Here is a 23956-nt window from a genome sequence, read left to right on the forward strand (position 1 = left end):
ACAAACAGTGATTTGATATGGATTAGAAAGATGAAAAAATATTATCTATCTTAGGGACGGATGGTAAAATTGAAACTTTGCATGTAGATTTTAAGATAATTTAATATTCTAAAATAAATAAAAATTCATATAAATAAACCTATTATATGATCAGAAAAATGCTATATATATAGTAAGAAATATTAAAATGCGTAATTTTACCCATAGCTAGTTTTATAATGTGCAAAAAAAAAACTTGAGGGTGTCACTAAGATGGCTCCCTACTTCTGAAGGGAGCAACAACAATAACATATGTAAAGGAAGACAACCAACTGAGTATTTCGCCCATCAGTTGAGAATCAATCCGACTTATCTAGGACAACACCACTATATAAACTAAACTATTTGGCCCAGCCATGAGGGCAAAGAAGCTAATGAAAAAGTTTATCAAGCTGAAATTAAACTTTACCAGACAACTAGAAATAAAATTAATTTTATAATTTAAACAGATTATTGATCCAAATAAAACTTATTAAGCTTAGATAATTTAACGTTTCAAAATGTATAAAATATCAAAAGTAAATAGATACAAATAGTATTATAAAAAATACACATGTTAAAATTAAAAGTTTCAATTAGAAGTTTCGGAGAAATAAAATAAGAACATAATCAAGCATTAAATAAATTTGAAAACTTCACTCAACTGTGACAAACCCTACTTATGAAAACAATCCAATTAATATTCAAACTTATTTATCTGATATACTCAACCCTTATATTGAGTAATCTAACTAATAATCTAATTTATAACCTTTTATCTGATAACTCATACATCCAGTGATGCAGGCACAAGGACAACATGCACAAAATCGAATGCATTAACATGAAAAATGTGACATACATATTGTGGTATACATGGACGAACAAGGACTGAAATAAGCCAGAAGGCTTGTGATCTCATTTTCTTGCAAGGGTGCATAAATGTGGTCCATTAAACCATTAGAGGGCCAGTCTTCACCCTTCTCACTCCCTATTACAGGGCTCTATTCCCCCCTTTGCATACCTTGCGAAGAGGCAGAAGAAAGCATCATGCCTAGGTGGAGACATTATCGATCCAAGGGAATATCTGCGATATCTTGATGATAAATGACGATATCGTCGGAAGGATGTTCTCATTGGCAAAGCTATTCTGGTGGAGAACGAGTCATACAGAATCAAAAAAGGATTCTTTGCTACACTGATATCGTAGGCAGCCACTGCAGCAGCAGGATGGTGAAAGGCACCATCCTGCAGTTGTTCCTGAGACTGTAATCTGGAAAAGAACAAGAACTAGAATCAGCTGGAAGAAATTTAAAAAAAAAAAGAATTATAAAATATTTTTCTCTTACATTTACAAGATGTACATGAGAGATTAAGTATTTTTTTTCTTTCAGAAAAATGTTTCGATCAAACAACATTCAAAAGGCCAACTTAAGTTTCAGGTTTGGTTCGAGGATCTTCCTTGAAACCCTTGCTGAGAATATCATAGTTGATTGATGCAAGCTGCGACAGATTCTAATCACCAAAGAGGAGATATCAGAATCAAGTTAACAGAAATGCAAAGGTCAAAAAGCATGTCTATGTAAGTTAAGCAACAATTCTTTGCGAAAGTATATAAATGTCGACTATTGTATCATCCACACAAAAACTTAATGTCAAATTTCTGCAAACAAAGATAAAATCCAGATTAAAATGAAGGGTTAAGTTAAACATATTAGCTACTTGTATGAGAAATTCCACAAAGCACTAGTACTGGAGAATAGAGAAACAGCCTTGTATAAAGATAAGATCCAAGTAGTGGACATTGATACAGGATGAACTTTCTAAACATGGACAAAGCTTCTACATCCATTTTCTTAGGAAAAACGTCAGTCCTGGCTCTAATAATAGCACAGCCAACAAACCAACAAGATTCCTACTAAAAACATTATTGTTGTCTGAGCAAGACTGATTGATTATTGGCATGCTGTCAGCCAACACATTGGTCTAAAAAGCTGCAAATTAGCAGTAATTTTAGTTGACAAATTCTGGCAACTAAAGGGCTTGTACATCATGAAAATTTTCAGATGATTTTGGTCTTGGAGAAATAAAACATTCAGTTTGAATAGCAATGGTATACATCAATTCTTTGACCCATAAAAGCCAAAGAAAAATCATAGAAAATGCCACCATTATGTTACTACAGAGTTTTACAGCAGTGTTGAGTCTATTGACCAATTCCAGCAAGATGGTAGAGGAAATAGTTTTGATGATATCAACAAAAGTGAAGGTATACATGGGAAAAAATTATGTCGAACATGTGAAAAATCAGGTTTTTGATGAAGTTCAAGTGTGCAAAATTCAAACCTAAATTGATCTGGAACTAATTCATAATTCATGGCATGAATGCCATGGCAAAATTTTCACATGCCAGTGGAAATATTGGACAGCATACCAAAACTGTTGAACCTTCCACATTTAAAAATACTTGATCAAAGGAATATAAAAAACCAATCACTGGACTGGCCTCAATTTATTTATAAAAAAATTACCTAGACCTGTTTTTTTTTTTTCAAAACAAGCTTGCATGGCTTCATCACATTTGCAATTGAGCTGGATCAATATAGGTTAGGAAAAACTTCTTCAGCTAAACAGATGACCAAACCAATGGACCAAGAACACACCACATGTATATTGGCCAGAAATACAAGTGAATTACAGTCAAGCCTTATCGATATAACTGCCTCTCTACTTAGCAAGTCATCTATGAAATCATGATTCCACTACAAGAAATGTGAAATTTCTTTTCAACCAACCAACCATGACTAAATTCCAGAGCCTCACATAACTAACATACTCAACATGCTAATTAAAATAAAATACCTATGGTGTAAGTTCTGTTAAATATGATACATGAAGCAAGTTTTGCAATTGTATATGCCAGGAAAAAATTTCAGCCTCCAAACTGAGTTCAGTATATATAAATATATTATATTAGTATTTAATAAAATCAATCACATGCTAGGAGGAGGTTTGGAATTTTAGAAATAGTCACAAGCACTAGACCAAGGGAAAAGGTAGACATGCTTTAATTTGAAATTTATCTTTTAAAAAAATGGTTTTAGAATTACTGGTGTTCTCTCGCAGGAAAATAATTATCCTATTATTACCTGATTAGTTTTACAACTGATGAAATAATCTTATTTATTATCCCAAATCAATAAGTTGGTTGAGCATTTTATTCTAGCAGCTTACCCACAAATGAAAGGCCCAGTGGTAGGTACGTAGGTTACTTTTCCCTTCGTGATGAACAATTAATGTGCTTGCCATGTAAATCCATGTATGGCATTGATGCATGTCAACTATTACTAGGATTGACATATAGGCTAACTAACATGTTGCAAGAGAAACTCCATTAAAGCTTACTGAATTCTAAATTTGATGCAAATAAATGCCAAATTCAAACTCATACACGAAGTGAAAGGTTAGAAAGTCACATATCCACTTGTAAAATTTAAAAGCTTTTCCAAGTGAAAAGGAAGATCAATAAAAAAAGATTGCTTATGATGGTCTACAACAACTTTTTCCTTGTACAGCAAGTGTTTGGGGATCCAGTGATAAGTTTGATTCTACATTTGCACTGAAGTTACTGATGTTAAAAGCTCTGTATCTTTGATCTTGTCTTTATTAACACTGATGCCAATAATCATCAATGATTAGCATATCATTTCGGAATAATGCAGGATAAAATCTTTACAATGTTGTCTGTGCTATTTTCCATTATCAATACTTTTTTAAGAAACCCCAAAGAATGCTCTTAGTACTTGCAACGCCATGAACTTTAAAAAATAAAAAGAGCCAACACAAGAAGAAAGCATATAATTATCTAAAATTACCTTGAAAGAGAAGTTACTAAATGAATAATTAACGGACGAGTTGGGATCAAATTCAGCAATTCCTCCACATTCATCGCCCTGATTAAGATAATTCACAGATGAAGAAATCAACAGACAAACAAAATTGAATATTCTAATATAAACTATAAATTTATCAAAATGTCAATACAATTGATTAGGGACCAGTGAGCAAGTATGAAATGTTACAAGTTCTATACCAGTTCATCACGATTGTTGCTTGTACAACTACTGTTTCCACTTATACTTCCATTATCACTAGACTCTTCAAATTCACTGGCTTCATATATCTGTTCATCTGAAGGATTCCAAGAATAACGACTAGTGAAATAGCTGGTATCTAGTGCATTATCAGATGAAGGAACAAATGCAGCCTGAAGAAAGTTGCAGCATTAGTGGATATATTAAATTATATAATAAGGCAAACAGAATAACAGCAAGTGCATCACCTTCTGTCTCGCTAGTGTGTCCCAATTGATATCCTTAAAAAACATATGTTCCTTCACCTGGAAGAGTGCATTTTCACATAAAAATTAAGACCATCAAGCTCACCATATATGAGATGCACCCATTGTTAGTAGCAATGTCAATACACTTACTTCTGATGCGCCTCTCGCTCCGAGTCTTTGATGAGGATCTTCAGTCAATAATCTGGAAATTTGACAGCAATCATGAATAATTGCGTCCTAAATATCTACTAACCTTTGCGGTAATTAAAGATAATGTTTCCTAATGAAATATGTAACAAGCAATTGAACTCTTTTGCTCACGAACAATTATCTAATTTACTGTTTTCTAGAAAAGAATCATTAGATAATTGAAAATAAAAAATCTAAAAAAGATTTTTTCATTAAATTTCTTATATAATGCTTGACCTTTTCAAAAAAGAAAAACATTATTAAGAAAATTATTAGAAATGAAATTACAGAAATAAAAACACTAAAGTGTGGTGTGAACTGCTCCTGTAACCAAAACCAAACAAAGCCTTAGTGATGTGGAGAAAAATCATATATTGCAATAGAATAGTCTTGAAAAAAAATACATTTGGAAATTTTAATTTCTATATTCAACAATCAAGTACGTTTTCTTATTTTATTTAGTGACACTATCCAATACATAAATAATAAATTTGAACAATATTATTAAAAGAAAATAATATGTATTCTTGAAAAAATATTGAATAACTAATATTAATTATATGAGTAACTTTTGTCGTATCCTTATTCATCCTATAATTAATTCTTACACCCAATAAATTTACAGAATTATTTCATGCCAAAGTTTCGGTCTCCGCTTAGAAAGGCTCAATTTCAGTAATGTATCATCTTGATAGTTGACACACTTCGGCACATTTCAAAGTGTTCCAAGATCAATTTAAATGTTTAAAATCTTATAATCCTCTCCCATATGAAATGTTTGCCTCCAAATATATGCCTATAGTCATCCTTGTTGGAATCACAACAAGTCACAAATCATATCCATGATATATTATGTTTGATATATAAAACAATACAATTCTTAATGAAATGAAAGAAAAAATAATGTATAGTTTGTACATTGTCATCAATGGAGATATAAAACTATTATAGATAAAATAATTTTTTACATATATTTTTCTTATTTGATCCCATAAAATTCATGATTCAATATGATTCTCGTTTCAAAAATTCATCAAAGTGGTTCATAATAGAGAACAAATTGACAATCTTTCAAATAGTAATTTTAGAAAGTCAATTGAAGCCAAAATCAAATATATGCCAATTGCTTGCTAGCTGTTAAATAATCTTGCTTAGGAAGCTGATCAGTATGGAGAATGGAGAAGCTAACTTCTACACTAATCAATTGTTGGTTCTTTCTTAATCTCAATTCCAATTAATTAGTATCCACTCAAGAACAAGCAATTCTAGTAAGAGACTGCATTGGAGGTCACAATAGCTTAAAGTGAAAGTCGGTGTAATTCAAAAGCTCAAGGTCTAGTGCTAAGGAAGAGGATAATTATAGAATTTTATCTTCTTTCATTCCTATTCTTTCCCTAACAAGTAATAAGCATACAATTCCTAATGTTTCCACTCAATTTCTTCTTGTCACTTCCACCATGGAATTTATTTCCACTTCCCTTCCCTCGGAACAGACAAAAAGAGCCATACAATAATAAGCTCATGGTCACAATAGCTTAAAGTGAAAGTCGGTGTAATTCAAAAGCTCAAGGTCTAGTGCTAAGGAAGAGGATGATTATAGAATTTTATATTTTTTTATCTTCTTTCGTTCCTATTCTTTCCCTAACAAGTAATAAGCATACAATTCCTAATGTTTCCACTCAATTTCTTCTTGTCACTTCCACCATGGAATTTATTTCACTTCCCTTCCCTCGGAACAGACAAAGAGCCATAAGGTGGTATGTCCACTAGAGTGGATGAAGAGGGGAAACAAAGGGAAAAAAAACTAGGGAGAGGAATAGCAGCCGGAAAGTAGAGAGAGGTTTTATCTGTTTTATCTACTTTAGAAGAGAGGAGGAAAGGCCAAATAAGAGAAGATGGCAAAATTAGACCTACTTTTGTTTGTTCCCAAGACATGAAGTCAGATAGCCTTTTCACCACTTTGGAAAGCTTCTATGTTCCATCTATTTTTGGACAGAAACCAAAGGGAAAAGGAGCTCCAAACTGTTCCCTTCTTTCTCTTTACTTTTTTATTCTATGAACGTAGATAAAGGAACCTTGTTGCTTTCCCCTTTCTTTCCCTCTATTTGGGTTGCAGCCTATAAGGATCTTTGAGAGGTGGAGATGAGCCACCTATCCAATGGCTTTGATACCAATTGTCAACGGCAAAGAGAAGACTACACGAGGGAGGATAACTAGCACCATCAACATAGGAGAGAATGCAATCTCTCTTAAGAGAGGAAAACTCATATTTTCTTAGAAGAGAATATTGGACATTGAATTGTCCTTTATTCCCATCTGTACATATACAAAGCTTACGGTTAGTGATAGTGTCTTCAACACAATCAGATGGTAGAGGAAGATAAAGGATAATAAAAGAACTAGAGATCACTATCGTCATCTCAATGACTATGTGAGGCGTGAAGCGCCCAAAAGCGCATAGGTGTTGTGGGGTCTAAGGCGCTTGGCACAAGGTGAGACACACGCCTTACCGAAGTAAGACATTTGGATATAAATTTTTACAATTCAAACATATATAGGGAATTTCTACCAAAATATTTCACTAACAAAATTCAAATATTTCACAAACTATTAAACAATAATGTAAATATAAAATTCACTAACCTTCAAATATTGAAGTAGTTTATCTTCATAATCAAAATCAAACTTCAAATTAAAAAAAAAATCAAAATCAATGGAACAAAAATTCTAAACTAATTTACAATTTGAATTTGTGAGGAACAAAAAAACAAAATCATTAAAATGTAAATTCTGAACTAATTTACAATTTGATTATATGAGAGAGAAAAAACAAAACTGATAAGAAAGCATATAAACTTAAATATGTGAGGAAACAATATACCATTATGACAAAACAAAAGGATAAAAGCAAGAAAATGTAGCTAAAAGACCAATGTTGATGTTGTAGGCGAGAGAAGAGTTCACGTTTGATAAGGGAGGGGGGAGGGGGGGGGGGGGATGCTATTTTTAAGGGGAAACGAAGAGTCATGCAAAAGAAATTTAATGAAATAAGTTTGCGAGGGACTAAGGGAGGTTGATGTTCATTTTCTAGGGGAGTGGAAGAGTCGAGCAAGAAAAATGTATCGCATGCATGCAAGTTAATGCAACATAATTAATTTAAAGGGTAATTAAGGTATGAGTTTGATTTTTTTAAAAAAAAAAATAAAACTTCAATAAAACTAGGAAAATCATGCCTTGAATCTCTCAAAAAGGCGCGCGCTTAAGCGTGCTTCATTCAAGACTACACCGGGGTCAATGCCCAAGTGTAAATGGTGCGCCTAGCTGCGCCTTGTGCCTTGGCGCAGCCAGGCGTGAGCTTTTCACAACTATGGTCATCTCATAAGAAAATCAAGATCCCTTGACGCTTGTGAGTGGGCCTTTGAAAAAGTTGTATATACACACATGATTGGCTATGTTGATAGCCTCCATGTCATCAACTCCGGTAACAGGGTAATGGGAGAGTATATCACTTAATTCAATGAGTGACCAGGTCAAGAAATCTATGCATAATAAAATGAGTTGAGAAGAGTTATCAACTTGGTATTCCTTCCCATAGGTCATGGTTGTATGAAACATATCCTTTTAATAGATACACTAATCTAAGACCTAAGTGTAATTCATCATATAAAATGATAAAAAATTGAACTGCATGGTAACTATGTGAAAGAACTTTTGTGGAACTAGCTACTTCCTACCTTTGAAGTAGTCGTACTCTGGATTTTTAGTTTGGCATCAGATATCTAGCTTACTCCGACTAATCCTGAGGGTAATCAACCCGGCCCTACAGGAATTTCCCACGACTACTAGGGTGAATCGGAAGCGCTTGCAACGGATGGCCCATCAGCCAGTGTTCTTAGGTCAACGGCCTATTAAGGAAAAATTATCCGTTAATTCGCTGAAGCTAGGACTTGATATCATGCTAGAGGCCAATTAAGACCAAATTAAGAGTCAATTTATGCAATTGAATTTGAGGGGCGGACTAATCGAGTTAATTAAATTTCAATTTGGAATTTTAAAAAACTAAAATTAATTTATAGAAAAACCAATTTTGAAAATTGTTTCCCAAGAGTTCTAAAATTTAATTTCTCTAATCTTTTAATTAGTTAGATCTCTCTCTCTCTCTCTCTCTCTCTCTCTCTCTCTCGTATCAACGTTGTGCCAATCACCTTCAGTTTACGACAAGAGATCCAATGATATAGATAAATAAAGATGGGACAATCTTTATGCAACTTCAATAAAATGGTATACCCTTTATATTGAAACTATCGCGATTGGTTTGCATTTCGATTTGATCTAACATCATAGGAAAAACATGCTTGCAATAGATATTTTCTAAACTTGGTTTACATTATTTCTTGTACCATGCATTATGAAGTAAGCCATTACATATACCTTGGTTCATGACGCCCAATATAAACAATTTCAATTAAAAGCAATAACAATCATAAAAGAAAAATGTAAAACAGATCAATGCAATGGGTATTGGGTAAGAATAGGCAGTAAGATTACACTTTCACTGCTGAGTTGGAGCACAAACGGGTTGGTGGCATAAAATAGATTTGAACATTCGAGAGAATTCAACCATGGAGCAGTTTGAAGTGCTCTGCACTATATGGAACTCTTTTTGGCATCCATTCTAGAGAACTTAAGCTCATTTTGTAAGTTTTAGAAACAGTAATAGGACTTGAACTCGCAATTCAACATATCCCAACCATTAATCTATGAGTGTAAAAAGGAAAAAAAACAAAAAACAAAAAGCATGTAGTAGAGAAGTAAATAAAGGCTAAATTGAAAAAAAAAATTTGAGTCAATATGCTTTTAAAGAAAAAAAATAGGAATCGAAAAATTAAAAGCTTTCTCCATATATGGATAATTTTCCCCATTCAAGTGTGGCAACAAACAAACCAAAACAACGATGATAGGGAGGGGCAAAGATCACAGTGCAGCTAATAGTATACGAGTTTACTGAAAGAAATCCTTATCAAAATAGCAGATTAAATAATTAACAGTGTACATTGTGCAAATCTTACTTGTCAATAAGATCATATGCCTCACAACTCATCTCTTCAGGTACTCGGGGCCAAGGTATTTTACGATTCAAAATATTGTCAAAAATTTTCTGCAAGCGTCAAGAAACCAAGAGAATATTTGGTAATTCTCACTAAATAAACATGAGAAAATGAAGCAGACAACCTAATATTTTGAGATTATTTTTGAGCAACTGTTCAAGTCATCCAAGCTATTACATAGCACAAAAAAATTCATTATTACACACCAGTTCACTTAAACAAATAAATAAGCATAGTCATCTGAAGGTACATTGTCATTGTCACATGTTGAAGATATTGGACAAGATGAAATCATGAAAACCAATCATAACTTATGCCAGTTAAGAAGATGAATTGTTTATTTATGATATCTGATATCAATTTAAACAACCATTTGCAGTTACAAAAAGTTCATGTATAAGATTAAGTTTGATTAGAGAAAACTAGATCATTAGTTGCGCGGAACAAAGTAGCGTAACATAAATAAGTGGACTTGCTAGCTCGTTCAATAATGAAAGAGGTAGGGTACTACCCATGGTTTAAAATCTCATGTCTTTTCATCCAATACATTTAGTTCCGCCTGCCGATCGAAACCGGCATTGGCATGCCTCCGGTGCCAACACACCCTAAGGAGCCGCTGAGGCTTCTTGTGAACTCTATGGCGGCCACAGAGGCACCACGCGGGTCCTTCAACGACAACGGATTCATCGCGTGGGCCCGGCTGCAGCAGCAAACTCGTCGCAACATGCACGACCCCGCGCAAAACAACTTTAACTTAGGTTAATTAAATAACTTTGGGATAATAATTTCAATCAATTCTCAGCTATAGTAGAGATAACTTCAATCAACTCCCGCACAGATATTAATTATATAGAGAGAGAGAAAGAGAGAGACATACTAGCCTGCACACCTGACCATGCGCGACAGGCGATCCGAGAACCTAAAATAAGTGCACTTCTAGTCGCCCCACGCACTCAGTCACCCATGCTCATCGTGGACAAGCGGGTGTGCAGGTTATCAAATTCATATATAGATTTAGATTTAAATTTTATATTTTTAATTAATATATTTTATATTAAAAAAATATGGAAACCATATCGGTATAGCACGATACGGTACTAAAACTGTATTGTTTCGATTCGGGACCAAAACTTCGACATGGGTCAAGATTTTAAACTATGGTACTACCTACAATTTTTAACAATAATTGTGAAAATAATATAGTTACAACTTTTCACGTTTCAAACCTTATATGATCCACATTCATAGAAGTACATAAGTATCATGTTTTAACTGGCTCCGAAATTTAATGCATAGACAACTTGCAAGCCGAAGAAACTGACACGTGTACGCAAAGAATATTAGTAGTAATGCTATCTACATTTAATCTATAAAAAAAACCAGATGAACCAACTAGCATGATGAAGTTTGCTAAATTCTGCGCATTTAGAATAAAAATCTATAAAAATGCCAGATGAAGTACACTATCACAATGACAAGAATCAAGTTCTGCACATTAAGGATGAAAACGTTACACAAGCAACCAATATTTCGAATTTCCATATTACAGTAAAAGCAGAGTTCAAATGAATCAATTTTCAACTGCTAAAAAATTCTTTCTGGCAGTGATAAGTCAGTCGAGCAAGGGAAATTGACTGTATGTAACAGAGCATATAATCAGCTTTGCTCTGTCTCATGGTTCATTGCCATTAGTTATCTATCTTACACTTGTTTTAACATGTAAATTTAAGGACCTTTTCAGGCACTAGTCTAATAAATAATGTGAGGAAGAAGAACATAGTCCTACTTTCCAAGTCATTATACAAATCAGACTAGCAATAAAAAAAATGTCATACTTGAACACTACTAAAAGATGTTCCAACAACTCATTGGAGTCATAGGGTTGCAACTGCATGAATTCTGTACCATCATTCAACATGTGTTTTAGAATTTAGATACATATCCAAAAGGTTTTTGACATAATTCAGCATGCATTCCTATTCTACATCCTTTTATCCAAGATTAGGGACAACATGTTGATGCTATTACGTGATGAAAGCTCATGATGACAATTTCATGTTGTCAACACGATGTTTGTGCTTACCTCATAAAAACTCATAGCAAAGATCTCATTCCACCACTCATATTTATCCATTTTCTCAAAACACACCTCCCCAATATCTACTCCTCCACCCCCACCCCCTCAAAAAAAACAACTTATTATTATTATTATTATTATTATTATCAGCCCAGTGTTCTTAGGTCAACCATTCATTAAGAGAAATTCATCCGTTAATTCGTTAAAGTTGGGACTCGATCCTTAGATGCCCCGGAAACTAAGAAGGCACAACATCGTGACTATTTGAAATGCAGAGTTTTAATCATTATAATTTGACATTCCATCAAAGCAACATCATGTGTCATTGACAATTGGCTAGCCTGAAAAGGTTGAGCATGGAGCCAAACTGAAATGAAATTAGAAAATTAAAAGTGATATTTTTGAAAGTCTAAAGGTAATGCATTGTGCCAAAAAAAAAAGTGCAGACGAACATGAAATTTTACCAAATTCATGGTATAAATATTATCTAATAACCCAATTAATTAATCATAAAAACAACATGAGCCAAGTGTCCAGCTAGAGACAAACTTACTGAACATTATAAAAATGATTAGTAAAATATATAATTGGACACATCTAAATATATTTGAAGCCATAGCAGATATGGTGAAGCATGTAAATGACCAACAGGAAACATAAAGGAAATAGTTTTAATGAGTTTTCTGGTGGAGAATAGATTTGGAGGACAGTGACGGAGGAGATTGGCGAACAGCAATTAACACTTGTTGGTATGGTTATGATGGAAGTTCTTATTCATGAGCCTTTAAGATCAAAATTCTTCCATGATAGGATTATTATAATTTTGCTAGCATCATGTCTTAAAGAGCTTTAATACTGCAAGGATCTTAATTTAAAAACCTGTGGATGCGCTGCATTGAATGGTGGAATTCCAACAATAAGCTCAAAGAGAATGGCACCAACAGACCACCAATCTGCACTAGCACCTACAGAGATAATACTATTATTAAGTGATGTGAAATAACATGATTTAAGATTAAAAAAAAATTAGATAGGATATACAAACCGTGTCCTGTTCCTAGAAGTATTTCTGGTGCTAAATAGTCAGGTGTGCCAACAGCAGACCGTTTCTTGCGAGAATCACGCTGGTTCAATTGCTCAGACACAGAAACCTGGGGTTCATCTTCACCATATAATGATGTCCCACTAACAGCAGGCCCAGATAGATCATCCGTGCTGTTAATAAGACCAACCTTGGAAAGACCAAAGTCGGTCAACTGTGAAGATATAGAATAATCAGAAAAATAGTAGAAATATCAAAGAGAATGAAACATGAAATGCTCAATCATATGATAAAATAAAGAAACAGAAATGAATATAGAAATAATTATGTCAAATGGTATTTAGGTGTTTATTTAACTTTGGGGCAAAATATTTATCCTTTCAAAATTATACAATTGCATATTTTAATTATAAAATTTAATATTCCAGGTTTGAACAAAAGTCAGCACGAGTAGAACATAACAGGTAAAAGGCATGGTTTGGGACTGATACATTCTACCTCTTTGATGTTCTCTCACCGAGCTTGTTTACTTCCAAACACAAAAATATAACAATTTTGGAGTCATTTATAAATTTCAGAGAAACGACTCAAAACTATAACAAACACAGACTAATGTCTTACCGTTAAGTAAAAGTATATATCAATGTTTGAAATCTCAAGTTATGCTGGAGTTTCAGTGTTTGACAGAAATGTCAATGACGAATTGGAGTTGGAGGTAGAGAAAGATGATGAAAAAGTTGGGAAAATAAAGGAAAAAGAGAAGACAACTACATATTTGGGGGGAAGGCTTAAAATATTATTCTATGTCGTAGTTTTAGTTTGTCAACAATGTTATATTTTTGACAACATTGTGTGCTGCCACTAAGCACGCCGTAGCATGCATTGAAGCGTATGCGGAGATGAATTTAGATGAATTTTATTTCCTTTTTACCTATCCCACTTAAGTTATTTACTTATAAAAATAAGTATAGAAATTAAATAATTAAACTAAATTTTAACATATTATACCATCTCAATATTTAACATGTTTCAGTGCACATTAAAGCATACCAAGCTGAATTCAAATAGTTTTTACTCATAATTTTCCTTTGCTTAGATTCTCTACTTTTAATAATCATATCAATTACTAATTTATTAAAAATAATTTTATTTACTCCAGTCATGGCCGGCCCCAAACCCGAATAAAGGAGGAGGTTGCGTTAGATTGTCAGCCAGCATTAAACTATGGCAAATGTTCAATGAATTGATCTATTAAACTATTGTGCTAATGCCAGGTTGTTCCCCGGAAAGAACGCATTGCAGGTCCGACTGTAACATCTCAGCAAAAACCGTTACATCTCCAAAACTTGGGTATAGTGATAAATATGCAAGAACCGAGTTTGTAAGTTTCTGCATGTAATTTCCGCTTGTCTAAATTCCCCTATGTAATCTCATATTATTTTTACTACTATCTAATTTTCCAATATAGCAAGGCTTGTAATATTTGTCCCTATCTATGTTTAATATAAACCATTTAAGTATGAAGAACTAAACTTTTTACTAGGTCCAAGAAGGCTCTGCCTTGTTCTAAACTACCGCTTGCTCTCATAAAACTTCCTCAGTTCTTTTTAAAGTAAGGACTAGCAGAATTATTGGTCGAATAAGTCCTGTGTAGGATAAGTAAGGAAGGCACACTACCAGAATTCCTGAAGAATAGCTGAGGCAAAGGTTCAATACAGGTGAGACTCCCTGGAAAAAAATAGATCAAGACTTAGGGCAAATAAACAGGGTAACCTATCTGACCTAGTCTCTCTCCAACAATCCTTAAATTTTGGTGGAGATGTGGGGACAACCAGAGAGCTTCGTTAATGTTAACTAACGGATAAAAGTTACAACCACATCAGCACCTATCAAGGAGCCTCCAGGCGATCAGGCAAATGCTATAAAAAAAGAGCTTCGAGGTAGAGCTTTGAAATCACTCATCTACACAGAATTCACTCTTGTTCTCATGCTACTAGTGTTTTTTCATCTTCTATATTGCGACACGCTGTAACTTGCGCTTCATTTCTGATCGACAACACTTAACATTTTCATTTTGTTTGTATTTGCCATATTTTTGTATTTGTGTTTAACTTCTTAGATTCTTTTCTGTAAGGCTTTTCCACCGTTAGAGACTTTCTGGAAAGGAAAAAAATAGAAATAAGTATCACATTTTTATAACGGTTGCGTGTGTCTACATTTCTATTTTGATTGATCCATTGCTTGCATGCTTAATTGTTAGCTAAATCCAGTGTATGCTTACGTTATTTTGTCTTACTTGATTGAATTAAGCTAAGTAATCTTTATTTCCACTGTGCTACTATATTGATTCAATTGTTTTTATTTATTATCTGTTCATTAAATTTGTAACGTTATTCACCCCACCCCCCTCTAACATCGAGTTCAATCATACATCAACAAACCCCACTAGGTGGGGTCGGCTGAGTTCGATCTTACAAGAAAGATATAAATAATTGACAAAGAATAGATCTTCACAGATAGAATATTTGTTCGGGTAATTGGTCATCATTCTTTTAGCCTATCCCATCTTTTTGGCTTGCTAACCCGATTATAATTCTTATAGTCGATTTGGAAGACAGATATAAGTAATTGACAAAGAATAAATCGACACGCGGATAAAATATCCCTTCGAATAATTGATTATCGCCTGTCCCATCCTTTTGTCCCGCTCACCTGATTCATCGATCCACCTAATCAACTCGACATTCGATCAATCACACCACCCAATTTACTCGAAACACTAGACTAGGGATGCAAATGAATCAAGTCCGTTCACGAGCTTTTGAAGTTGGCTAGAAAAATATTTGATTTGTATTCGAAATTATCGAATTCAAGCCGAACTCAAACATATTCAATAATTTTTTCAAGCCAAACTCGAATCAAACTCTGATTATTTTTACATAATTTAAATTTAAATTTGCTCAAATTAAGATTTGAATAATTCAAACCGAACTCGAATTTAAGTAATTTCGAATTATAATTCGAATATGCTCGAATTAAAGTTCGCTCGAACTCAAATATCAATATTTTCATATTATTTAGCTAGATTCGGTTCACACCCATACACTAGACCATTTAAATCACTAAGTATATATGGAAAGAATAAAGAGTGTTGTTAGCCTACCATATCCACCTAGCTTCCCTAACATGTTTAAACCAACATGCTTATTTAAAATATATTTTTCTTGGAGAATTGAATAGAATACAAATAAATATTATCGGGAGAATAGAGTAGGAACATTTGTTCCTTGTAGTGGAATACGAAATAGTTAAGAAGCATACTAATTTCATAGAAATTTATAGGGGAGAATAGTTTTTCCAAGAACAATCAATTCTTATAGTGATTTCATGATCAATGGACACATAGAACTTCAATACCTTAATATGGCCATCACGAGCAATCAATAGATTATCTGGCTTCAGATCACGATGCACCACATGTAATGAGTGCAAGTATTCCAATGCAAGCACCTGCAGAATTGTACCCCCAATTAGATAAGGATAGAAAACAAAGTAAGAAATATTGTGAGAAGAAATGTCAAGCACATACTACTTCTGCTATGTAAACACGAGCAACGTCATCATCCAAGCAACCTAAATTTCTCAATAACGAGTATAGATCTCCACCGTTCAAGTATTCCATCACAAGATACAAATTCTCCCGAGAGGTGAAAGAATAGAAAAATCGAACCTAGGATAACAAGCAATCCAATCACAGAAAGCTATTAAATGTTCCACTTATGAACAGGAAAATTTAAAAAAAAAAAAATAGCTTACCACAAAAGGATTGCGAACTGAAATTAGAATATTCCGTTCAGCCAATATACTCTCAACAGCATTTTTGCGTATCATATCTGCTTTTTTTAAGACCTGAAAAAGGCCATATGAAAAACAACTACCAAGTCATCATCCATCAAAACAAGTTTGACCCAACCATTTGGAATTGGATAAAAACACCATAAGAACAAGGTTTCCACTTAATATTGTGCAAGGCAAGGGGGTCAATCTGAGAAATGTAGCCAAAATCACTGAAGGAGGTGAAATTCTCATGCCTAGTCACAAATTTGAATCCTATGTCGCCAACCAATTATGTCCTTGTTTACTCATCCAAATGGCCGCTCAGTTATTCTTTCATAATTGTTTAGCCGTCTTGGGTTGGTTTGTGCAAAACAGTTTATATCATGCGATATGAGGACCATGAGACATGACACAGAAACATTACATATATATGTGAAGGACTGAAGGTGCATATTTTATCATCATACATCACAACCACCCTACAAATTATGCTAGTTTTAAACAACATTAACCAGCACGTGAATTAGAACATTTGGAGAAAAAAAAAGAAGACAAGAAACACTTTGATATGACTACCTACATGAACTGTGTCCCAACAAATTTATTGGCATGGACCATCAGTACTCAATTTGACTGGCTGCCTAAAGGTGCATGTGATTGATGGATCTAATGACACATTCCTAACTGATAAAATATTAAAGCTGGAAAATATTCAATAAGGAGGTCAAAATAAGGATATGGAATGCTGATAATGATAGAACAAATTCTCCAGAGCAACAAACAAGTCCAAACATCTAAAAACACTAGCAAAGCTCAAGAAATGTGGCATATTTAAGAATCAACAATAGTAAGTACCTTTATTGCAAAGAGATCTCCTGTAGTTCTTTTCTTGGACAAGAAAACCCGGCCATAAGCTCCACGACTGATGGGCTTGATGATTTCAAAATCATCAATAGAAGTTCTATCCTTGCTGGCATGATGATGAACAGGACTTGCTCGTAAACTCCGAACTACATCATCTTCCTCATCCATCACAGTACTTAACACATCAGCCTTTTCCATATCAAGTGAAGCTACTGAATCACAAAGCTGTAAGCACTTCTCACTGTAGGACAGCACATGGATGAAAATAGTCATATGATCGCAGGACATGGAAAAGTAACAGGCGAGAAGTAAGCTAGTGGAATTAACTCCAAAATTTCAAGTTCTAAGAACCAACATATAAACTAAAATGTGAGGGAATGGCTGATAGTGTGATGCAAAGATCCACTTACCGATGGAGCTTCTCAATACGTGTTCCAAAAGTTTGCACAGTAAGTGCCTCAAGCTTACGCCGATTCATAACTTCTTGTAGGTCTTCTAAACAAGAAACTAAATAATTCAAGGACCCTTCTCCATCTGCTGAAGCATTCGCTATGCAGCGAGCAATATCAGCAAGTTCATTCATCTACACCAATTTAGGAAAATTCAGCATCCACGATAAATGAGATGATTAACAATAAACAACATGTTAGTAATAATGGCATGCAATTGGAGAAACTATGACTAGGAAACATTTAAAGAATTTTGTAGGAGTTACAAAGATCTACTTTTGAAATTTGTAGTAATCAATCCTTGCCCAATAAGTATTTTAACAAAGTTTATAGAAAAATTTGTCAATCCTTCAAACATAATTCCCCATCAACAACAATTAATCTTATTTTGCAAAACTATTCAAATAGAGATACAATATTTTACTTTAATTATATGAGGATAAATTGCATGCCCAAAGCAGCAGTAACTTGCAAATGGAATATAAAATTCCTAGGAACTGAAAGCAGCATAAAATTAAACAAATAATCAACAGGTGGCATCTAAATTCTACATTAAGCATCAACACGGTGAGACATTAAGACAACACCTTTTCCTAAAATGACTTTGTCATGCAAGTAGATTCACAAACGTAAACAATTAACTAGCAATTAAATCTCGTTGTAATAATAATTAATGCATGACTTCCATGCAAAAATCGGCATAGCAAGAATTCAAAAAGGTTAAGGACAAAAAAAACCCACTTAAACACCAAATATGAAGCAGTCAACTGTGTATTTGTTTGTTCATGTGTTTATCAATTTCAAAAACCATGGGCATACAAAAGGAGATTTCATAAATTAGTTAATCACTAATAGAAAGAACTCAAGAGTGGCTGCTGACGTGCAGAAACCAGAGCCTATACATTCAATCAAGCAATAACCACCTGCGGAAGATCATCACCCTCAGAAACAGCATTCTTCCCGGTCAAAAGCATGTCTATATGAGTAGCCCTCGGTGTCATTAAAGGGGATCGTGGGGTCATGCTGCCAGCTGATGAAGTAGCCATTCCCTGATCAGATTTTGCACTAGGACGGGTCTTGCAAGTCATTGATGGGAGATTTTTCAGGTCATCAAATAGAAGAGGATTCTCAGACTCATGAAGACAATCAAACAAATCAGCTGAACCTAACCGTGACCAGTCACATAGTTTTGGAGAAGGAATATCAGATTCTTCAGTTACACTTGAATTAGAAACTTTTGCAACATCTGGGCTCCCATTGATATTATGTACATCTTTTTGACCATAAGAGTCTATCATCTTCTCTAATGTTTCAGCTATTCTAATGAGACGCTCATCAACACTCAAACCTTTCTGGTCACATCTATCAGCAACAGTACATACCTTTGAGTGTTCTTCCACATATAAAGTAGGAACATACTCCTCACAAATGCGACACATAATTGATCCCTCTTCAGAAATACTCTGCTGATCAGCCCAGCCCCATGAAACTGGGTGTTGATGCTTGGAAGAATTAGATTTAGGCCTGGGCACATCAACAGGGTTTACTGTATCTGGCTCAGGTGTGCTAGACATGATCAACCTTTCATCTAAAGACCTTTCTGAATTTAAGGAGTCAGTTTTAGCATTGAGTGATTTCTCAACCATTGGGTTAAACTCTTTCTGGTTCTTTGTTGCCGGTGAAGGTAGAGGCTTCCAAGAAGATATTCGCTCCCTGGTAGAAAATGGATCATCCTTTGCTATATCTTCTGAGAAGAAATCAACAGGCTTTATCTCTTGGCTTCTTTTCCATTTTAAATTATGTTGCTCTTGACTATGGGACTTCCTTGAAACAGCTGCCTCTGCAGAGTTCTTTTCAGACCTGTTATATTTACCATCTTTGGGAGGGACAGATGCTACTTCAGCAGAATGCATGATTTTTGATCCTGGATCCATAATCATCCCATCCTCAGGAAACCCATGTTCCTTGTGAAATTGTAGCAACCTTGTGCATCTAGTAAGGATAAAAAGTATGTGTGTATGTAGTTTCTTAAGCATTCCTGAGGTAAGCTCTTGGCGACGGTCATCCAAATCCTGAACTATGCCTTCACATTGAAGCCAGAATTCACCAGGTGTCATAACACAACAGCTCCGAGCAAGTATCAACAAATCCTCCAAAATTTCTTTCCACTCAGGATGATTTTCTAGATTTTTCTCCATTATACTAACCAAGTCACCAGCAAAAATTGCCAGATCTGAGTTCACTTCCTCCTTTGCTTTCTCAAATTTCACCTGAATAACTTTCAAAACTTCCTGAAAGGGACAGAAATCACAAGGCAAAATAGTCAATTATCGTATCCAAAAACTCAAAATTCATAAGAGAAAACCATTGCCACAATAAGCCTGAAAAGGAATTCAAGTACAGGGTTCACCTTTAAGTTGTATGTACTTCGAGGCTTCCAAAATGGAAATGGGCGTACTCCTTTGGAGCTTAGCTCATGGGAAAAACTTTTCACATCTCCAGGCTTCTTTCTTGGTGCACTGGTAGCCTGCATTATTTCTTTAAAGCGAGGAGATTCTGATTCCTTTGGCGTTTCACAAGCATCATATCGGGACTGTATGGGCAGGTGATTGAAATTATTATTGGCTCCTTGATAAGAAATTGTCAAAAGATACATGGCAATAAAATATGATCCTATTTCTTTAAATTGAATAACTGTCTCCAGATTAAATACTACATGCAACTGTGATGTCTACCTCCACTTCTGAGGCAAATGTAGCATTGCTTTTCAAATCATCGTATTTACCCCGTGATACATTAACTTCGCCTACAAAGAAAAATTATGTAAGTTTATTAATATAGTAGAAATCTACTGCTACCTCAGTAGACAGTCTTGCAAGTTTCCTAAGGTTCATAAATATATAAATATTAGGCTAGTAAACTTGAGCAAGCAGCACAGTGTCAGATGAAAACCAGCTCATGTAGCAGCATTTGGTGGGCATAGTATGGTTTGATTTTCTTGGAAGGATAAAAATTAATACATTTACATATTTCTAGTTCCTGTTTTCTGAATTTAAAAGGATCATGTGAAATAACTCGTGTATACATCACAACCTGATAGGCGCCCACAAATATCAACATAATCGCTGCTATACCCACAATAACAAACTCTGAGAAAAAGATAACAAACATAATTTTTTTTGCATAAGCTAGAAAAAAATTCCACAGCTGCAGTATAATTGGTACAACAAATTCTTGAGACCATCTATATGTATTACAATATCATAGTACGTGTTTATATAGACACAATTTGGTTTGATTTTTTTTTAGTTCAGAAGACTCAATAAACAAAAAGCAAAAGAACTTGAACTGATATACAATTTCCAAATGACCAAATCAAAAAAAAAAATTATATGGTCCAAATTGATCTCTCAGTTTTTGGTTCCAGTACCCACTTTTAATCAGAAAATAAAGATTATATCAGCGAGTTAGCATTCAACAAAAAGTAGGAATAAAAAATCTCCAAAGAAAATCGCTGAAATAGAACACCAAAAGCAACAAGGTAAAGCATACAACAGCCAATATTTAAAAATCTAAAAGTTTCACAAACACTAAAAAGTAGATAGTACAATAGACAGAAACAAGGTACTGTTTATATGAAACTATAGCATAAATACAACTGGCTAACTACAATTTGTCCCTAACAATTGAAGAGAATAAAGAATCTCCGACCATGCTTGTCAGACCATAGTGAAAATGACTGATCATCAAAAGAAATTAAGTTGATAGCAATTCATATGCCAACCAACAACATTTGCATCCCGTTAAGACTAAGAAGAAAAATATCACTTAAAAAGTGAAGAAAATAAAACATATAACAAAGGAATAAAGAACGAATTGTTGTTCAAGAATACACAAAGCAAGTGATAAATAAAAGAAAATCTTAGAACGAACCCCTTTTTGACTCTCATAAGAAACATTATATACAAAATAGTGAATCAATTTGTATTTTTTACTAATACTTTAATGAGTACATTAGCTACTTATTCTCTAAACAAGAAAATATTTCTCTTAAGGTGCTCTGGTCACAGATTCATTACTTTTCAATGTACTAGATGATTTTAGGCTGAATGGAAATAAGATCTCTTCAATTCCCGAGCAGATGGCAAAAGAGAAAGCATAGAGCCATACTAATGTGGTACTCAACCAGAGAAGTCACAAAATCTAAAGGAAAGAAGCCTATATACGGGCTTTAAGATAAGATATAATGCTGATTAATTTGATCCAAGTGGCTACCAGCTAAATCATGCATTAATTTTGGATATACTTTTTGTTGAAGAAAACATTATGCATATCTTTTTGGCTTAACAAAATCCCTTTAATTCACGACAAACTTAATTTTTGTGATTTAGGATATTTCATAAGGAAATTACATTCAGTTTATGTGATACCCTTCTTGTTTACAAAAAAAGAAAGCAGTATGGGGTGTTTAAACATTGAAGATGCGTTGGCAAATGTATAAAATTGAATTTTAGCCAAGGTTCATTTATTGGTTAATTCCATGCAATTAGAATAAAGAAAATGAAACTAACAAATTCACGACTTAATTTACCATCCACGACAAGAAATTTTTCATATCAACAACCAATGTGCACGCTACACACACAGTCATGAGAGCAGCAAAAAGTTACCAATGTTACTCTGCCGCTCAAACGAAGCATCTGCACTGACTGTTGACCACTGATTCATCCCGCTTGCGTTACGATCAACCCAAGAGCTAGTAGACGACTCGGCGGCCTTGCCTAAGGTCCTTCCATCCTTCTTCGACCTGCTACTACTATCGCCAATGTTCTTTCCTCCAGGAATCGAACTAAACCCAGCGCCTCTGGACAAGTTGCTACTCCCGATGCCAGAAATCCTATGCTCTCCACGGAAGCCCTCCTGCGGCAACGGCCCGGATCTAGTCTTGATCCGGTTAAGTCCAAGCGAGGAAGCCAGGATCGGGGAGAAGGATGCGACAGGCGGCGTTCCGGTTGCGTCCTTGGCCTCCACGGCCACCGTCGCCTGCATTCGGCGGAGCTTGGTTGGGGCGGAGGTGGCAGTCGGAGGGGAAGGTTTTGGTGAGAGGGAATTGGCAACCTCCTTCTCCTTGGACCCCTTGCCATCCTTATCCTCCTTCTTGTGCAGCTGCTGCTGCAGGTGGTGCTTCTCGACGGCGTCGCGGATGAGGGTATGGGAGGGGACCGTGGAGGGGGATTTAGATTTCTTCTTATCGGATCTGGCGGAGGAGGGGGAGTTGAAGGCGGAGCCACCGGGGCTGTTGGATCCGTCGGGGCTGGAGGAAGAATCGGACTTCTTTGACGAGAAGAAGCGCGCCTTGAACACCATCGCCCAGTCACGTCGCCTCGCCTCGTCTCACTGCTGCGAGAGCGAGGAGGGCGTCGGCAATGGAGAAGGAGAAGGAGGATGAAGAAGAAGGGGATGAACTAGTTGGGAATGGGAGACTTGGGGAATTAGGTTAGAGTTGGACTAAGACGAGGTGGACTGTTACGACCAGGCCATTTTGTTCCGCCATCGACAACGGGCGGTACACGTGTCCAGGTGGGGGGAGTTTCCCTATCGTGGAATTTTTGAATTTTCAGCGCTCGCTTTCTAAAGAACTATATAACTTGAATCACAAGGGATTTTGTCTGGATTTTATCCTTGTTCGCTGTTTACTCCGAAAGGGGGAAAGAATTGACGGTCGAAAAAATGTTGGGAGAAAAGAAAATCCTAAAGAAAACAAGAATTGATTTACAGATGGATTCCCATCTAATAAAAAATAATAATAATTCATCTTTTATTACCAAGTAAATAGGAAAAACAATTCCGCCATATAAATTTTTTCAATAATTTTTACTTCTATCCTCTAAAGTCTATTAATTATAGATGTTTTATTACGCTTTAAAAGATTAATTTCATAAGTTTACGAAGATGCAAATCCTCATGGATGGTCTCATTTGATACGTGGACGACACTACGACTCATTTAACATAATCCAATCGATAAGCT

General features: G+C 35.0%; 1 protein-coding gene across 1 annotated transcript; it reads right to left on the bottom strand.

Moving 5' to 3' along the window:
- Positions 1-839: 839 nt before the first annotated feature.
- Positions 840-23456, bottom strand: LOC121995770 (probable serine/threonine protein kinase IREH1). Its single transcript, XM_042549535.1, has 18 exons — positions 22597-23456; positions 20662-20732; positions 20337-20519; positions 18850-20217; positions 17888-18060; positions 17469-17718; positions 16593-16685; positions 16366-16506; positions 16194-16286; positions 12780-12990; positions 12614-12699; positions 9619-9707; positions 4511-4562; positions 4361-4417; positions 4112-4285; positions 3894-3971; positions 1368-1533; positions 840-1291 (listed from the first exon to the last, which is right to left on the bottom strand). The coding sequence occupies exons 1-17, from the start codon at positions 23291-23293 to the stop codon at positions 1450-1452; spliced, it is 3900 nt and encodes a 1299-aa protein (XP_042405469.1). The 5' UTR covers positions 23294-23456; the 3' UTR covers positions 840-1291; positions 1368-1449.
- Between the last annotated feature and the right edge of the window lie 500 nt (positions 23457-23956).

Source organism: Zingiber officinale, chromosome 6A, assembly GCF_018446385.1.
Source record: "Zingiber officinale cultivar Zhangliang chromosome 6A, Zo_v1.1, whole genome shotgun sequence".
Taxonomy (NCBI): Eukaryota; Viridiplantae; Streptophyta; class Magnoliopsida; order Zingiberales; family Zingiberaceae; genus Zingiber; species Zingiber officinale.

Excerpts from the sequence above, each read along its gene's own strand:
- LOC121995770 (XM_042549535.1), bottom strand. The coding sequence starts at position 23,293 with ATGGTGTTCAAGGCGCGCTTCTTCTCGTCAAAGAAGTCCGATTCTTCC. Across the intron at positions 20,520-20,661 it reads CATTTGCCTCAGAAGTGGAG|TCCCGATATGATGCTTGTGA; the intron begins GTAGACATCACA and ends CTGCCCATACAG. Across the intron at positions 16,287-16,365 it reads GTGTTTACATAGCAGAAGTA|GTGCTTGCATTGGAATACTT; the intron begins GTATGTGCTTGA and ends ACAATTCTGCAG.